Source organism: Falco naumanni, chromosome 8, assembly GCF_017639655.2.
Source record: "Falco naumanni isolate bFalNau1 chromosome 8, bFalNau1.pat, whole genome shotgun sequence".
NCBI lineage: Eukaryota > Metazoa > Chordata > Aves > Falconiformes > Falconidae > Falco > Falco naumanni.
Window position 1 is genome coordinate 19,643,006 of NC_054061.1, and position 16,943 is coordinate 19,659,948.

The 16,943-nt window shown below is 65.6% G+C and overlaps 3 protein-coding genes across 3 annotated transcripts; all 3 read right to left on the reverse strand.

The window, feature by feature from the left end:
* Positions 1-920: 920 nt before the first annotated feature.
* SLC23A1 (solute carrier family 23 member 1) lies at positions 921-5,546 on the reverse strand. Its single transcript, XM_040605014.1, is given in 17 exon segments — positions 921-1,623; positions 1,794-1,889; positions 2,045-2,188; positions 2,441-2,570; positions 2,648-2,753; positions 2,879-3,026; positions 3,187-3,343; positions 3,455-3,575; positions 3,674-3,855; positions 3,940-4,007; positions 4,088-4,176; positions 4,256-4,413; positions 4,518-4,619; positions 4,831-4,902; positions 5,382-5,454; positions 5,456-5,525; positions 5,528-5,546. Coding segments are annotated over 17 exon segments (1,971 nt in total). The 5' UTR covers positions 5,532-5,546; the 3' UTR covers positions 921-1,372.
* Positions 5,547-5,574: 28 nt separating this feature from the next.
* MZB1 (marginal zone B and B1 cell specific protein) lies at positions 5,575-6,963 on the reverse strand. The gene is given in 5 exon segments (XM_040604474.1): positions 5,575-6,054; positions 6,153-6,172; positions 6,174-6,258; positions 6,419-6,525; positions 6,775-6,963. Coding segments are annotated over 5 exon segments (579 nt in total). The 3' UTR covers positions 5,575-5,876.
* Positions 6,964-7,673: 710 nt separating this feature from the next.
* LOC121093212 (proline-rich basic protein 1-like) lies at positions 7,674-13,374 on the reverse strand. Its single transcript, XM_040605148.1, has one exon. It carries the CDS (start codon positions 12,154-12,156, stop codon positions 8,062-8,064), a length of 4,095 nt encoding a protein of 1,364 aa, XP_040461082.1. The 5' UTR covers positions 12,157-13,374; the 3' UTR covers positions 7,674-8,061.
* Positions 13,375-16,943: the final 3,569 nt, after the last annotated feature.

Sequence of the window (16,943 nt, forward strand, 5' to 3'; positions counted from 1 at the left end):
AACACCAGGTTTGCTGGGGCCGTGAACTTCCCGACGGCCTGTGCTGGGGGGGAGCTGCGTTCTCCATCGCAGCCCCTGCCCAGCTGGTCGGGGGTTGCAGCTGGAACAGAGGTGATAGCTAGCACACCCATGTTTTGGCTGTCGCTGAGCGGTGCTTGTATGGTGTCAGGGCGTTCTCTTCCCCTTGCTCTGGTCCGGGGGGGTGAGAAGCAGGGAGGGCACGCAGCTGGCCGAGCGGTGCTGCACGCGTGTGACATCAGGCTGGGCAACAAAACTGGGGCAGCAGCAGCAGCAGAGAGGGGGCTCGTCCACTGCTGACAGCCTGCCTGGGCATCGCTGTGCTTGTGGGGGGCAGTGAGTATTTACATCACTTGGGGTTTTTTTTCCCCTTCTTCACTTATTAAACTGTCCTTGTCTCAACCCGTGGGTTTTCTCACTTCTCTTCCTGCTCGGGCTGGGGACCAAGCGCGTGGCTGTGCCACCACAGCGGTGTGGACAGACTGTGACGGGGTCATGCAGCACTGGCTTCAACTTCCCATTTTGTGCTAAACCCAAGCCCAGAAACGTGTTTGATGCCACGGGCCCTTTGCAGCGAGGCCATGTGCTGCCTTCTGTGCCTGCTGCTGCAAACCGACCGGCTGCACGAGGCGGCGCTCCACCGCGGTGGCCGGGACGAAGCCGTCCCTCCAGCGCTCCCCGGAGCGGGTTTGCCAAGGGCTGGTGCTGACCCAGTCCTCCCACGGCCCCGGCGCTCGGGCTGGAGCCCACGGAACACGGCTGCTAGGGCTGGGTGAAATCCAGCGTGTCCCCGTGTCAGGCAGCCCGGGAGGGAGTCCGGAAAGCTGCGGAAGCCTTTGCAATGCAGAAGGGACAAGGGAACAGTGTGGGACGCGGCAAAGACACCGGTAGGGCAAGTGGGCTTGAATTTTTTATTATTTTTGATGTATGCTCTTAAAACGGGCATCCTAATGCTGCTCTGGATACTGCACCCCACGCAGAGCCCGCTGCAGCTGCGGCGGAGCCCTGCTGAAGCCGAGGGCGCAGCGTGAAAATCCGTGGCTCCGGGTGGGAGTTGGTGGCTCTGGGGGCTCTGGCTGGTGCCGGTGGTGCCTAACGAGCTTCAGCAAGCGCCGGAGTCTCAGCCAGCCAAAGCTCGAGGTGGAGCAATGATGCTGGGGGGGGCAGTCCCCAGGCCGGTACCCTGGGAGCTCAGGATGTCCCTGAAAGGCAGCTTTGAGTTTCCCTAACCCTGCGTTGGAGACGAGTACCAGAAGCCTCGGCTTTGGCCTTGGCGGGTGCTAACGAGCCCCGACAGCACCCGTGGCAGCTCGGCTCGGCTTCTGCGGCGCTGGGGCACGAGCCCTCCCTTTGCTCAGACCTTTGTGCACACCGAGAGCCCATCTGCAGCGTCCTGCGCATCCGCGGCTGCCGCGGCGCTGCCGCCCCTCGCCCGGGCCTTAAACCCGGTGAACACTGGGCAGATGGGCACGTGCTTCAGCCACCGGCTCCTCCTCACCGCGCTCATCCCGAAGGGGAAGTCGTAGCTCTTCAGGCTGGCGCTCCCCGCGCTGTCCGAGTGCGCGCCCGCCTTCCACTGCACCAGCCCTCGCTCCTCCTGCGTCCCTGCGGCAGCCGGCACCGCGTCAGCCAGACCCCAGCCCCTGCCCGCCCGCAGCCGGGGGGCCCAGCACCAGCCCCCCCTCGCCCTGCGATCCCCTCTCGCGGCTCTACACCAAAGCGAACCTGCCTCCACCCGCGCCGCTTCCTCCCCCTGGCCCCTGTGCTTTAGTTACCCGGGATGGTGTTGTCCAGGACGAAGGCGATGATCCCCCCGACGAACATCTCCGTCGTTAGCAGCACCATCAGTATCTGGTCCAGCTCGGGGACACCTGCGAGAGCGTGGGGACTGAGTCGGGGCGTGCTGCGATAAGCCAGATTTGCTTTAATTAATCAGTGCTTACCCGGGGTGAGCAAGCACCCTCAAGAGCTGCCCTCCCCGCTCCCTAAACACCCAAAATCGGGGCTTTTTGTGGCGGGCAGGTACCTGTGTTAATGGCCTTGGGGTGGGAATCCAGGTAGTTTGGCAGCGTCAGCCCAAAAAACATAGCGAAGCCCAGCACGAAGAGGTTGCGGGAGGAATTCATGTCGACGAACTGCAGGTTGGAGAGGCCGACGGCCGTGATCATGCCTGCCAGCAGAGACGGCAGCTGCGTTGCAGGCAGGCAGGGATGCCTGCGCTGCTGCTGCTGGCTGGGAGCTGAGGTCAGGGGGGGCTGCCCGCAAAGGCAGCAGCAGCATCCAAATGCAACCGCAGTTCAACCCAAAACCTCAAAGCCCGCCCAGCATCCCTTGGGCTTGCCAGCCCCGAAACTCCAGGGAAACAGCCCAGGGTTGATGCTACCAGCGCTCTGGGTTTGAGGGGCAGCTGTGGCCAGGTTACCGAATAAGGTGCAGAACATCCCTCCAAGGACGGGGTCAGGCAGGGATGCGAACAGCGCCGTGAACTTGCCGATGGTCCCCAACACGAGCATGATCCCAGCCCCGTACTGTATCACCCTCCTGCTCCCCACCTGCATGGAGAGACTGGCAGTGGGTGACAGCGCCCATGCCCCCCGGCCCAGCCAGGACCCCTCCCTGGCCCCACTACCTTCGTGATGCCGAGGACACCGATGTTGGGGCTGGAGGAGGTGGAGCCGTTGCCGGTTCCCAGCAGCCCTGCAATGATGCAGGAGATGCCCTCGGTGAAAATGCCCCTGGGGAAAAACGCAAACAACGGGCTGGTGGTCCCTGCTGCTGCTCTTCTGCAGCATCCCAGCCCAGTCCCCAGGGATGCCACGGTGCCAGCAGGGTACTGGGAGGGGGGGCCAGCCGGCTGTACCTGTTAATGGCATGCACGGGGGGCGCGGGGGCTCCCGCCAGCCGGGCGCAGGAGTAGTAGTCCCCGATCGACTCGATGATGCCTGCCAGCGTGGCACTGAACATGCCCAGCACGGCTGCCGAGGTCACCGTAGGCAGACCCCACTGGCCTGCCCAGGGAGCAGAGTGGGGTGTCAAGGCCAGGGACAGCCCAGGATCTGCCCCCCCGGGTGCTCCCCCGCCCCGGTGATGCTGTGCCAGGTCCCCACGTCCCCCAGGGCGAAGGGGTATCAGGGGGACCTACGTGCCGTGGGGCTGCCTGGCACTCACAGGGGTAGGGGACGCGAAACCAGGGTGCCACAGACAGGATCTCTCCCCGGGCGTCTGTCCTGGCCTTGTAGCCGTACGCCTCGGGCTGGCTGGGGAATACACCGGTGCACGTCAGCACGTAGCAGAGCAGCCACACCACCATGATGGCCAGGATGATCTGCAGGGGCAGAGACCAGCAATGCACCCTGCATCACTTGCAAACCCATGCATGGAAAAAGGCAGGATTTTGGGATGCCCCGGGGCCCGGCGGCTCTCATCCAGCCCTTACCGGGAACATCTTGAAGATCTGGATGCGGAGCAGGACGAAGCCGCTGCCCCGCCGGTAGCCGGGCAGGCAGATGGTGACATGCCGCAGGTATTGGGCAAACAGGACGATCAGGAAGATGGTCCTGGGGGGAGAGAGACATGAGGTCCCTCATGCTCCTGGCATCCTCCTGGCTCCATGGGGTCACCCCTACCTCCCCATCCCCCCATCCCCATGCCATACAGCGTGGCGATGCCCCAGTGGGAGCCGGCCCTCTCGCCGGCTGCCTGGAAGACGGAGAGCCCGATGAGGGAGACGGTGGGGGTGACGGTCAGCGGCCCGATGTAGCTGAGCAGCGCCCCAGGGAGCCCCAGCAGCCCGATGACCACCTCCACCAGGCTGGACACCACGATGGCCCCCTGGATCTGCAGGGCATGGAGAGTGGGCAGAGGCGGTCGGTGTCCCGCCAAGGATTTTGGGTTCCCGGGCTGGGGGGCACTGGGACGTACCTCTCGCATGCGGGGCTGCCAGATGTGGGAGGTGTTGAGCGGCAGTGCCCAGTTGCCGTAGATCTGCTCTGGGGATGAAGGGGGGGTGAGGTGGTCCCGGGTGGGGGTGGAGCAGCTGGACATCCCCCCGTACCCCGTCCGCCCTCACCTTCAGGCGGGCATCGCCACTTCTCCAGGGCCAGGATAGACTTGGCAGGGACAAGGAAGGCCAGCGCGCTCGCCTGGAAGAGGGGCAGCCTGGGGGGGGATGAGAGGGGATGCCTGCGCCTGCAGCCCAGGGGTGGGCAGGGGGTCCCTGCTGGGGCCACGGCTCTACCTGATGCCCACGGTGGTCTGGATGAGGGTGGTGATGCCGACGCAGGTGAAGATGGTGCCGATGAGGTAGCTGACGGTGAGCTGGTCCTTGCCCACGCACAGGCTCTCAGCCAGCAGGAAGGGGACGGCGATGGTGCCGCTGAAGCAGGTCAGGTAGTGCTGGGGGGCAAGGGTGGGTCTCAGCAGGGCTGGGGTGCCCCATGCTACAGGGAGCAAGGGCTTGGGCTCTGATGATGGGGCCGTACCCCCCTTCCAGGCTGTACCTGGAAGCCGAGCAGGATGCAGAGGTACCAGGGGGGCACGTCCTCAATCCTGTAGAGCATGTCCACCTCTGGCCGGGGGGGCCTGGTGCCCACCCCAGGGTCCTGGTGTGTGGGGGCACAGCTCAGCTCCGGCTCACCCTGGGGGCTGGGGACAGGGGGGACACCCCACACTGTCCCCACAGACTGCTCCACGGGACCCTCTGCACCCTCAGGGATGGGGAGGGGTCCCGGCTGGCTGGTCTCCATCCAATGATGCGTTACAGAAGGCTTTGGGGTGGGTGCCGTGCTGCTGCGGGAGTGCCCCGGTACTCACCCTGCCCGCCGCAGGCAGCTCCTTCCCAGGGGGGTGCGGGGGCCCGGCGGGGGCGAGAGCCAGGTTCCTGTTCTGGCAGCAAGGGCGAGGCAGGGGCAGGGTCAGTGTTGTCCTGGGTGTCCCATGGGAACGGGGCTGGGCTCTGCCCCAGGGACACGAGGGCCACCGGGCCACAGCTCAGCAGGTGCAGCCGGTCCACCCCACCTGGCACCTCTCTGACCCCCGAGAGGGGTCTGGGCTCCAAAACCCACCGCTCCCTGCATGTCAGTTCATCCCCAGGGGAGAGTGGAGGGGGGTCACCACCGGCCCCAGGGTGCCAGGACCACCCTGCAGGTGCCAGGAAAGACGGCACAGCCAGTTCCAGCCACAGCATCCCAGTATGCCCCCTTGGTCCCGGCTTCACCGCAGCCCCCAAGCTCACCCCATCCTTTGCCAGCCCCGGCTGGGCGGCACGGCCCCGAGCTGGCCACCAGCGGGGGCAGCACCCTGGTCACCCCCCCCCTGCCCGGGGATACAGCCCAGGAGGGCGCGGGGCTGGGGGCCGCATTCACCTGGGGCTGAGCCAGGTCTCCCGAGCAGGTCCCCATCCTCCGGCGATGTGGCCCCGGCGGCGATGTCACTGCACGGGGGTTTTATGGCCGTGGGAAGGACTTTAGTCGCCACCGGGGCCGTGGCGCGGGCGCAAGCTGGAGGGCGGCCATTGGCTGCGGGTTGTGAAACCGGGGAGCTACCTCGGGACGGATCATCCATTAACTCCTTTAATTAGGGCTGGCACCGCCGCTGGGGCCGGGGCGCTCCCGCCGCGAGCCCCGCGTTGGTAAACGATTAGAGCCGGCGGGTTACAGAGTAATTCCCGGCGGGCGGGGGGCGGCCGTGCCGCCGCCACCATCACCCCGGCGCGGCTGCGCTGGGCGTCCAGAGGCGGTCGCGGTGCCGGCGATGGGCGACATCGGGACGGTGCCCACCTCCCGGCTCGTGTCGGCTGTCGCTGGGGACGAAGTCGGCTCCGAAGGTCGCCGGGGCATTAAGCATTAACCGCAGCGGGGCTACAGCTCGTTCTGCAGCGCCTTGGGGGGTGCCGGCACCCCGGCCTTGCCGCCGGCACAGGCGCCCTTGTCCCCGTGGCACAGCAGCTGGCGCAGCGCGGCCGGGCCCCGCCGGTGCGCCCCGTAGATCTGCGCCTCTCCCCGCTCACCCACGTGGCTGTGGCACATCTTGGACAGCCTGCAAGGAGCCGCTGCGGGTCACGCGGCATCCCCCGGCCGTGGCGGCGAGGGGACGGTGCCCGGCACCCCCCCGGCATTGCCAACCCCCCGAGTTACCTGCCCGGCCAGGGCCCCCCCCATCACCATCACGGTCATGGGCTCCTGTCCCGGCAGCCCCGGCCCCGCCAGCCGCTTCTTCCCATCCAGCTCCTGCACCCCGTAGCTGTGGGGAGAGGCAAGGGTTGGTGAGACGCCGGTCCGTGGGGACGCCCCATCCTGGGGGACACCCCCACCCCTGGGGACACCCCATCCCTGGGGACACCTCAGTCCCTAGGGACGGCCCAGCCCCAGGGACGCCCCAGCACCGGGGATGCCCCGCTCACCTGTCCCAGCCCTGTGAGCAGCTCCTCTCCAGCACCTCCGTGTAGTCAGACTCGCTCAGCACCTTCCTGCCCATCTTCCCCTCCGCCCTGCGCAGCTGCTCCTCGATCTGGGGTGCAAAAGGGCAGAAACTGGCTGGTGAGGGTGGCAGCCCCCCCGACCATGTTCCCGAGCAGCGACAGGGTCTGCACCCCCTTCCTTGCAGCCGCAGCAGCTGAATCACTTCAGCACAGGGTGGTGGATCCATGAGTAGCTGCAAGGGAGCTCGCTGGCCCCAAAGGGCTTTTTTGGGGTGCCAGTGGGGGGCAGCCATCAGCTCCCACTCCCAGTTTTGGGGCGCCATCTCCCCAGTGCCCACCTGGAAGGCGATGGCGTAGCAAGCGTCGCAGCGCAGGGATTCGGGCATGTGGGGTGAGAGCCGCTCCTCGGGGCTGAGCTGGGGCGCGGGCATGGAGCGGGACGCGGTGGCCGGGGGGCCCTCGCACGTCTCAGCCCCCGTTACCACCAGCAGGCTCAGGGCCAGCCATGCCGCCAGTGCCAGCAGCATCCTGCCACGATGCCGAAAGTGCCGGGGCGGAGGCGTGGGGCAGCTATAAACCCCCAGGACTGCGAGCGGGTGCTGATGCGTGGCTGACGATGCACCTGCATCCGGCTGACATGGCCCTGGCCACCCCCGGCGTGACACCGGATGGGGTGTCCCTGGGGAGGGGGGGGGGCGTGGCAGCGTGGGGACGCCCCCAACTGAGTACCCCCTCTCCAGAAAGTTTTTGGTGTAATTCAGTCCTGTAACACCCAACGACCCCCTCCTGCATGACACAGCCCCTCCCTGGGATGGTGTGGGCCTACCCGGGCTGGGGTGGGGGGCGGGGGGCCGGGGCTCGGGGCTGGGGGCTAGGGGCTGGGATCTGGAGCTCAGGGCTGGGATCTGGGGTTCAGGGCTGGGATCTGGGGCTCAAGGCTGGGATTTGGGGCTCAGGGCTGGGGGCTCAGGGCTGAGGTTTGGAGCTCAGGCTGGGGTCTGGGGTTCAAGGATTGGGATTCAGGGCTCGCTGACAACTGCAGAGCCTCCTTCTGCTCCCAGGGAACGGGATTCATCCGATGGACGCTCCAGGACAGACAGATGGGCTGCAAGTGCCTCAGCCCCTCTGACCCCCCACAGGGGCTGCAGGAGCCCCTCACACCCCCTTTACAGACTACACAAACACAGGCTGAATACGCAGGTTTTAGTGCTGGCTCAGCATTTTTATTACTATTTTAGGGAGTCCGTGCTGCAGCCGTGCCTGCCGGGGGGGCTGATGGTAGCCAGGCCATCACCCCCTGTGCCCACCAGCCCCAGTCACCCTTGGGATGGGACTGGCAGTACGGGGGGAAGTGGAGGCCACGCATCTGGTCCCTTTGCTTGCTGGGGGATGTGGCTTCAGGCCCCCCCAGTGCTGCCAGGTGCTCACACTGGAAAATATCCTTTTTCTCCCCATTCCCATGAGGAGCCAGTGATGCCCAGCCACTGCCCCTCACCCCTCGGCGCTTCACCAGCTCGGCCAGGGCTGGGGACCCCTCCCGTGCTGGGGGTGATGCTGACTTTGGGGTGAAAGCTCGGCCGTCGGGAAAGGACATGTTATGCAAGACTGTCCTCAGCCAGGGGCCGTCACATCTGGAGCAGCGGTCCCTTCTCAGGGCTGGCATGGGCAGGGGGCGGGCCGGGGCTGGCCCGCATCCCCGTGGGGATGTAGTACAGGCTCTCCAGGTACCCACAGTCGGGACCTCCGGCAGCAGGTGGCCCTTCGCTCTTGGAGGCAGAGCTGACGGTCCCAGAGGAGCTGGGGTTGTCAGCAGCTGGCAGGTCAGGGTGCATCGGAGAGGGGGCAGAGGGCGGTGGGGGTGCCGGCAGCCCCGAGAAGCCACTGTAAGGCATGTAGGGTGGGCCATAGACCCCCGGGGCCATGACCAGTGGGTTGAAAGGAGCCTGGTAGAGCCCAGTGTGTGAGGCCACCGGTGGGATGAGCACCTCCAGGTACTGCCCGGTCTCAGGGTCGTAGAGTGTTTTCAGCTGGGGCTGCCGCGGTGGCTCCATGTAGTAGCATTTCCCACTGTCAGGATCGACGAGCATCCTCCGGTGTGCGGGCAGGTGGGGGACAAAGGGCCTGGTGGGGCTTGGCGTGGTATTACTGCTCGGCAAGGTACCATCGGTCCTCCTTAGGACTTGAGGAGCATCCTCAGGGCGAGGCTGGGGCTGGGCTGGGGGCAGCAGCACTGGGCGCTTGGCAGCAGCTGGGCCCTCGGGGGGCTGAGGCAGGGGGGGCTCAGGGATAGGTTTGCTCCAGGGCACTTCCCCACCAGTCAGGGGACACACACCGGTCCCCAGTGGAGCGATGGCTGGGATGGGGACCAAAGGGGATCCAAGGGATGAGTGGACTGTGTTGGAGACTGATGGGTGCCCAAGGGAACCAGGGGCCGGGTTGGGGGCCAAAGGGGACCCAAAGGATGAGCTGGCTGGGCTGGGGACCAAGGGGGTGCCAAGTGATGAGTTGGCCAGATTATGGACCAAAGGGGACCCAAAGGATGCGTTGGCTGAGTTAGGGACGAAGGGGGTCCCAAAGGATGTGCCACACAAGTTGGGAACCAGGGGGGTCCCAAAGGATGCACTGGCTGGGTAGGGGATAAAGGAGGTCCCAAATGACTTGTTGGTGGGCTTGGAGACCAAGGGAGTCCCAAATGATGTGCTGGCCAGGCTGGAGGCCGATGGGTAGCCATAGGATGAGTTGGTCACGTTGGGGACCATGGGTGTCCCAAAGGATGCGCTGGCTGGCTTGGAGACCAAAGGGGTCCCAGAGGCTGTGCTAGCTGGGTTGGGGACTGTGGGGGTCCCAAAGGATGCATTGGCCAGGCTGGGGACTGCAGGGGTCCCGAAGGACGTGCTGGCCAGGCTGGGGACTGGGGGCAGCTTTGGCATTGGAGAGGGTTTGGGGGCTTTCACAGGAATTGCTAAGTAGTTGGAGTTCTCCGCCGGGGCAGCAGGAAGGTATGGCTCGGTGGGTGCCGGCCACTTTGGTGAGTGCTCCCAGACCTCCCCCTGCTCCGGCAGCCGGCCGGGGGGACCCTCGGTGCCCTCCCTGGCTTGAAATGGGGCGGTGGGGCCGGTGTCACCAGCAGAGCTGCTGCTCCCTGTTGGCACCAGCTGGCTGCCTGGCTGCTTCTGCCTCTGCTCGCTCACGGGCAGCTCTGGCGTGCTTCTTGCTGCCGGTTTCACAGGCTGTGGGTGTGCACTGCTGGCCGGGGGTCCGGCTTGGGGGTCCCCGCTGTCGCTGCTGCTGTGCTGCTGCACCGTTGACTCAAGCCCCTTGGCAGTGAGGAGCCCTCCGGTGCCACCATGGCTGCATCCCTCCTCTCCCTCCTTGGGACTCGGCGGTGGTGGCGGAAAGAGAACGGTCTTCTCTGCCCACAGCACCGCACTGCTCTGGGCCGGGGACCCCTCCCCAGCCGCCACCGGGGACCGCCGGCCCACCAGGACATGGAGGTGGGTCTCCATGTGTGGTACCCCCTCGGCCACCATTGCCCGTGGTGGCACCCTGAGCTCGCTGCGCTCCCGGCGCGGGGGGGATGCTGGTGGCCCCTCTGTGGTGGTCGCCCCCCTCCGCGTGGCCTGGACCCTCGTGATGTGGACGGGGGAGCCCTGGGTGGGCACGGGCCCGCTGCCCGTGAGCTTTGCAGGGTCGTCAGCACATGGTGGGGCTGGCTCTGGGCTGGCAGCTGCCAGCGCCTCCTTGTCCCCTGGCTCTGTCGCTGGCTCCCGGCGGCAGACTGAGGTGCAGTGGATGACAAGCGGGGTGGCCGGCAGTGGGTTCCCGGTGCTCGCCGGTGCTGTGGTGCCACGGGATGCACCGGCAGTCCCGAAGCGCAGGTTGTAGCTGCTCTTCACCAGCTTGCGCACGTCCCGGGGCTGCGGGATGCGCCCCTTCCCCTTCCCCTTCTCGTCTGGCTTGGGGGGGGCAGCCGGTGGGCACCCCTGGGCTGGGGGACCGGGGCTGGGCGGCTGTGGGGGCACCACTGGCAGCTTCTCCTCCTGCCGGCTCTGCGGCACCAGCCTCACCTCCTGCGCCTGGGAGGTGAAGAGGCGGTGTGGCGGCGTGGTGGGGAGCGCTGGGCTGTCGCCCTTGAAGGGGAGGGCTTGGGGGTGGCTGGGGAGGATGGCTCGCTGCTTCAGGCTGGGCCACGGCTTTGGCGCTTTCTCAAATCTGGGGGCGATGTCCAGCACCTTCCCCACCCCAGGGTGGGCTTCAAACAAGGCGCGCGCTCGCCGGTAGCGGATCCTCTCCGACGTCGGTTCCTCGGTGGTACCAGGCAGCCAGTGGCCCTCCAGCACCTCCTGGTACTTCATCCTCTCGTTGAGCTCATTGAAGGTCGTCTTCAGCTTGCAGACGCTATCCCTCGTCGCCTCACTCAGCACCACCCCCTTGGTAGGGTGGGTGGTGGTGGTGACATCCCTCAGGGCCACCGCGGCCGCCGGCACCCTGCCACCCCGCAGGTCCTCAGCCGAGAAGCTGCAGTCTGAGCGGGAGAGTGAGCTGGACTTGCCCTCCAGACCGTCCCCCAGCAGGTCGGTGCCGGTGGAGGACAGCCCCGAGGAGGTCGAGCTGCCCCACAGCCCCTTCTGCTCCATCTTGATCCTCTGCTCATACTGCATCTTCTTGGCGAGGACGTTTTTCACCAGACAAGAGGCTGCCCTGGTCTTGCTGGTGTCGGCATCCAGGGAGGCTGTCTTCACGAACTGCTTGTAGTTGAGCCTGAAGTCCTCACCGACAGCCCTGCCCTTGCTGGGGGGCTCCTTCCTGGCAGGGGGTAGGGGCTGGGGGGCTGAACCGTCCCCCCGGGGGCCAAAACCCGTCTCCTTCCTCTCCTTCCTCTTCAGCAGGATCTGGCGCTTGGGGACGGTCCTCTTCTTGCCGTGGCCCTTCCTGGCCTCCCCGCTCTCCAGCTCCACATCCACGCACTCAAACTGCTCCTTCCCCAGTAAGCCCAGCAGCTCCCCATCCGTGCTGGCAGGGAAGGGCCAGCCTGCCCGGCCAGGGAGGGCGGCCACCGTGCCCCGGGGCTCGCTGCCAGCCACCGGCCACCGCCGCGGTCGCCCGCCGTCCTCCGACAGCGAGTTAGAGAGGCTGGAGGAGGTGTGGGAGCTGCACATGTCCAGGCGAGCTCCAGGGAGACCCGAGAGGCTGTGGAAAGCCCTGGCCGTCAGTGCTCGTACCTCGCCGTCCACCTCATCCGAATCACTGGGCGCCCCGCTGAGCATCCCCAGCTCCGGGGCTGGGGTGGTGACAGGCTGCCGGTCCCCACCGCGGGGACCCATCCTGCCCCCCTGCCCCGGCACTGGGCTATTCTTAGCAGCGCTGGACAGCTGAGCCTGCCGCGGGCGGGCGCTGGGGCCGGGTGGTGGGGGGACGGTGGGGGGCCCCGCCGGAGCCCAGTGCCCTGCGGCAGCCCGGGGGGGCATCTCCTCCTCTTCCAGAAACTCCAGGCAGTCCTTGAAGGTCTCTGTCCCCTCTGAGCACAGGGCAGAGTGGTAGGAGGAGACGGAGGAGCCCGACATGCTCTTGGCGAGGTCGTCACGGGGGAGGCCGGGGAGGTGGCCCTCCTCCTCCGACAGGGACCGCCGGCCGTCCCCACCAGTGCGGGGACCCTCGCCATCCATGCTGGGCAGCTCGGCGTGGGACAGCAGGATGGGGTCCCTCTTCCTGCGGGGCATCCTGGCAGGGGTGGCCCCCGGGGGTGCCAGCCGGTGCCAGGGCACCCTCCTCGGTGCTGGGGACGCTCCGCTGGGGACGCTGGCTCGACCTTCTGGCTTCTCCTCGCCGGCTGGACCCGGCAGCAGCACAGAGCAGCCCCTCGATCACATGGACATCAGCGAGCGCCAGCCTGGGGGCGGCGATGCCAAGCGCATTGCAAGGATGCCACCGCCGCCCCCGGCTTTAGGGGGCTGCAGGGGGGCTGCCAGCACCATCCCCTGCCCCTTCACCCTGCACTGCTGCTCCCCAAACCCGCAGGTGAGGCACCAGCGCATCCCCACACCCCACAAGGGTACCCGGGCGCGTGCCCCCCGCTGCAGTGTGCTGGGCTTGCCTGGAGCTGGGGGACCCCCAGGCCCCTCTGGGGATGTCCCCTCCCCAGCGCAGTAGGCACGGCTGGGGTCCCAGGCTGCTGCTCCATCCCCGCCACAGCTCCTTTCCCAGAACCTCTGCCTGCCTTGCCACAGGGATGGCGTGTCCTCATCCTGGGGGCTGCCCCAAAACCCACCTTATCCCCCGTCACTAATCGCAAGCACCCAGGAGCAAACCGAAGGTCTCAAATCAAACCGGCACTGAGCGCTCCGGGGCTCACAAGAGCCGAACGACGGACAGCCAGTATTGGCCTTTCCTGGGGAAACCTACAGGAGCAGCTGGGGTGCCCTGGACGGCACTGGGGTCTCTGCGGCTTCTTGGCCCCGACTGCTGCCGGCGGAGCTCGGTTCCAGCTTTCAGGGGGATTTTTGCAGAGAAGCAGTGGTGGCAGGTGCTCCTGGCGCTGCCAACCCCGGTGCAACCTGATGCCCGAGTCCTCTGGGTTCATGCAGGGACTAAATTTAAACCTTGGCAAGAAGGAGGAGAGGAAAGCTTCCCTGATAGCCAGCACGGCGCTTAACCCTTCCCTGCTGAGCAGGGCTGTGCTTGCAGGTGGCATTCATGCCCACAGGAGCAGAGACCTGCCGTGGGCAGCGCTGGCCGGCACGGTGTCCTGCACGGTGTCCTTGTGCGAGACTCTGCACACGTGGGATTTCAAGTCCCCAAATCCCTACAGCCCAGCGCTGCAGGGAGCCAGTGGGATGTGGCTGCCAGCGCTGCCCGGATGGCATGCTGCCCCCCAAACCCTTGGGCTACTGCTCGTGTGCCGCAACCACCCTACGGTCCCCACGCGAAGGGGGGTCCAGCCCTCAGCTGGGGGCTGGCCGGGAGCATCCCCGAGCCCCGTGCCCAGCTCCGGGCAGCAGGGGCTTGTGGCAGGGCCGCCCGGCGGGCGCCTGCTGAGTCACTGCTGGCTCCAGCCCCAGCACAGCGCGGCTGGCTGCACTGCGGGGCCGTGCCCACAGCCCCCACCTGCTGCTGGATTTGCAGTGCCAGGGGGAAATGGGGGTGTACAGACCCACCGCAGGGCAGGGGGGTGCAGTGCCCTCAGGCTGGACCGACCCCTCGGTCCCTGGCTGGTCTGGATCCCAGAGAGCTGCTGTTTCATTCCCTCCTTCCGCTGACAGCTGTGCCCAGCATCCCAGTGCCACTGCTACTTGGTGGGAAAGGGAGGGTGGCCCAGCCTGGGGTCACCGGCGTCCTGCCGAGCCTCCCTGGGTGCCTTGCCACTGCCTTCAGGGTACCACTGCTGGGGGCGAGGAGGAAGGGTGGAACAGGGGGACATGGGCTGCGGGAGCTGGCGATGCTCTGGGTAAGGTAAAATAACCCGGGGGGGATCGCGGCGGCTCTCCCTGGGCACAAAGGGAAATGTCCTTGTGCTACTGCCTGCAGGTCCCGTTGTCCTGGCAGCACATGTGAGGCAGATTTGGGGCAAGGACTTGTCCAACCACTCCGAACCTTTCCCGCGCCTCCTTTGCAGCCCTCACACTAGGCACAATTCTTGCTGCTGCTGCATCTTTCACTCCGACACCCAGGTCCTGCCTAAAGCGAGATGGTCAGAGTCACCCGCTGCCACAGGCGGTACAGCAGAACCGGAGGCTGCGAGGGTGGCTGGAAAGTCCCGCCGCACACCCCACCGCTCATCCGCTGCCCTGGCACCTGCTCGCAGTGCTGTGGGGGGTGGGATGCTCCGGTACAGCCCCTGCTCCCTAGGGCCAGCCCTATGGAAAAGCATGGCCAGGTTGCGGCGAGGACTGCTGGCTCGGCTGGTTTTGAAACCAGCACCACTGAGGCTGCCAGGAGCAACCTGTCTGGGTGTGCTGGTGAAGCAGAGGGAAGGGGCTGGGCAGCCCCCTCTCACCGCCCCGGCTGCGGTGCCTGCATCTCCTGCTCCTGGGGTCTGTCCCCTCTCCGTGTAGCCCATGATTTCTGATCAGTACGGAGAGCAGGGCGTAGCAGAGGGCCCCGGGGTCGTCCTACCAACTGAAATACAACCATTTTAAGTTAAGGAGCTGTAAACTTCCAGCACCCAAAGCACTTCGGGGTGTGCGCAGGAGCAGCCTGTTAGGCACAAGCATGTTACTGAACAACAGGCTGAGCCAGGCTTGCTCATTAAATACCGATTTACTTTTATGTTTAAGCCAGCATGATACTGCCTGTAGACTTAGCGTGGCATTTGCTTATTAACCTGCTTTTTGTGCCAGCTCTGTGCACTTGCCTCTCAGCGCTGGCAGGCTTGGGAGAGGCGGTGAGGAGGGAGACGAGGGCTGCCACGGCAGGACCTGCCTCTCCCACGCTCTTTTCGCAACTCCAGAGGAGCGGGACACACCGGCCCGGCGGGGCAGGGGCCTGTGACGCTGCCGCCGGGGTTCGGGGGGGTCCGGGCACCCACCGCAGGGCAGCAGCTCTGGCAAAGCTCGGGCACTTCAGTGCCGGGTGCCTGAGCCTGGAACTCGGCTGGCCCAGCCGCGGGGTGGCCTGTGCGAGGGGCCTGGCACGGCCACCGCCGAACTGGGAACCCAAACCGTGTGGCCTGGCCGTGGGGAGCAGGGGGTGCCCGGGCAGGGGGTGCCTCAGCCGGGGATAGCAGGGCAGGGGGTGCCCGAGCCAGGGACGCCCGAGCCAGGGATACCCGGGCAGGGGGCGCCTCAGCCGGGGATGCCCGAGCCCGGGGTGCCCGGGCAGGGATGCCCGAGCCGGCGGCACCGTTGCCCACTGCTGGGGCCTACAGGCTCCGGGCTGCCGAGATGGCGGCTGCAGCCAGAGCTCCCGGGCCCCGGCGCGCCGGCCTCACTGCGGGGCCTGACCGAACGGGCCGGGCCTCGCAGCCTCCCCCCGCCCCGGGAGGGGCGCCCCGTCCTCGGCCACGGCGCGGCGGGGGATGCGGCAGCTCCGGGCCCCGCCATCTCCCGCAGCCCCGGCAAATGGCGGCCCGGCCCCGCCCCCCAGCAGCGCGTGTTCCCCCCCCCCCCGGTCTTAAAGGGGCCGCACCCAGCGCTCGCGGCAGCCCGGGGAGGACTCAGCCCCGCGGGGACCCCCGGCCCGCCGCCCCCGCCCGGAACAAACGCCCAGGCGGCACAAGCGGTTCTTGGTGCAAAGTCAGGCTTTTACCACGGTACGTACAGGCACAGAAACGTCAAGTCTTTAATTTTAAAAAATCCCATAAATTAATTTTTTATACACACACGCCCCACCCCCATGTGCAAGCCCTCGGCATTCCCCAAGCCGCAGGGGCACCCCGGGCACCGCGCCAAGAACAAACGCCTTGCTCTGCCTTTGGAGACCCAGGAAACAGTCACAAACCCAGCCCGTGCCAGCCGGGAACCTTCGCTCGGCGGCACCGACGGCACCTGAGGTGCCACGGGCAGCTGGCTTCCCGGCTTCCCTTCCTGACCGAGCGGGATGCCCGTGCCCCGCAAAATGCTGTTCTCGTGTTTGCCACCAACGCCACCTCGGAGCCCACCGCCCTCGCAGCGCCCACCGCGCCGCCATCCCTCACGCCCTTGACTGGGACCATGGACAAAGAACATTATCACTTCTCAAAATCATTTTACCTTTCAGTCTCATCTTCTGCTTCATCCTGGCCTCTTTTCTAGTTGCAGAGAAGACTTTTAAAATTTTTGTGCTTCTCACAGGAGGTCTTGCGCCTCCATAAAGCGCTTTGAGATCTTTGGATGAAAGGTGTGATCTATTTTAAGTGCAAAATACTAGGTACGAATTCAAGCTCCATACAGGACATTTCAGGTCCAGTGAAGTCGCCACATTTGGCCTCCCCCTCTGATTCGCTTTACAGCCACGGGAGTCAAACAGGAATGACAGGGAAGATACCAAACCTGGAACAGAGTCCAGTCACTTTAATATATTTCAACTATATTCTACAAACTATTTTATAAAAAGCAATATTAAAAGAACTTTGTTTTTTGTACACAAACTATGTGCTCAAAACTGGGAAATACCAGAATTAAGGCTGCCAGTCCTACCACAGCCATATTGCCAATCTAGAATAATCAAACGTGTTTGCCCTTACAGCCTCACGCTAAAGATGTTTCAAAACCCCCCACCCCAAACACCTTTCCCCCCCGCACTCTTCCCGGCCCGAGCGGCTGACAAACTGCTCAAGCTCCCCAAGCGCTCCTACAAAGTTCCCAATGGGGAACATTGTTAACATGAAAATGCAATTTTAAGTAGTCACCACATTGTTTTTTAACACACCACCATTCAGAGCAGCACCAGTGCTGCAGTTGCATGGTCTCATGATGTGTGGGATGCGCATGTCTCATCTGCCGCAGCACCAGGTCTCCAAACCCAAGACATAAACCCCCTCTCTGGTGCAGACCACCAGAAAAGCTTTTCTTCCTGCAGCTCCCAGCTTTGT

Excerpts from the sequence above, each read along its gene's own strand:
- LOC121093212 (XM_040605148.1), bottom strand. The coding sequence starts at position 12,156 with ATGCCCCGCAGGAAGAGGGACCCCATCCTGCTGTCCCACGCCGAGCTG.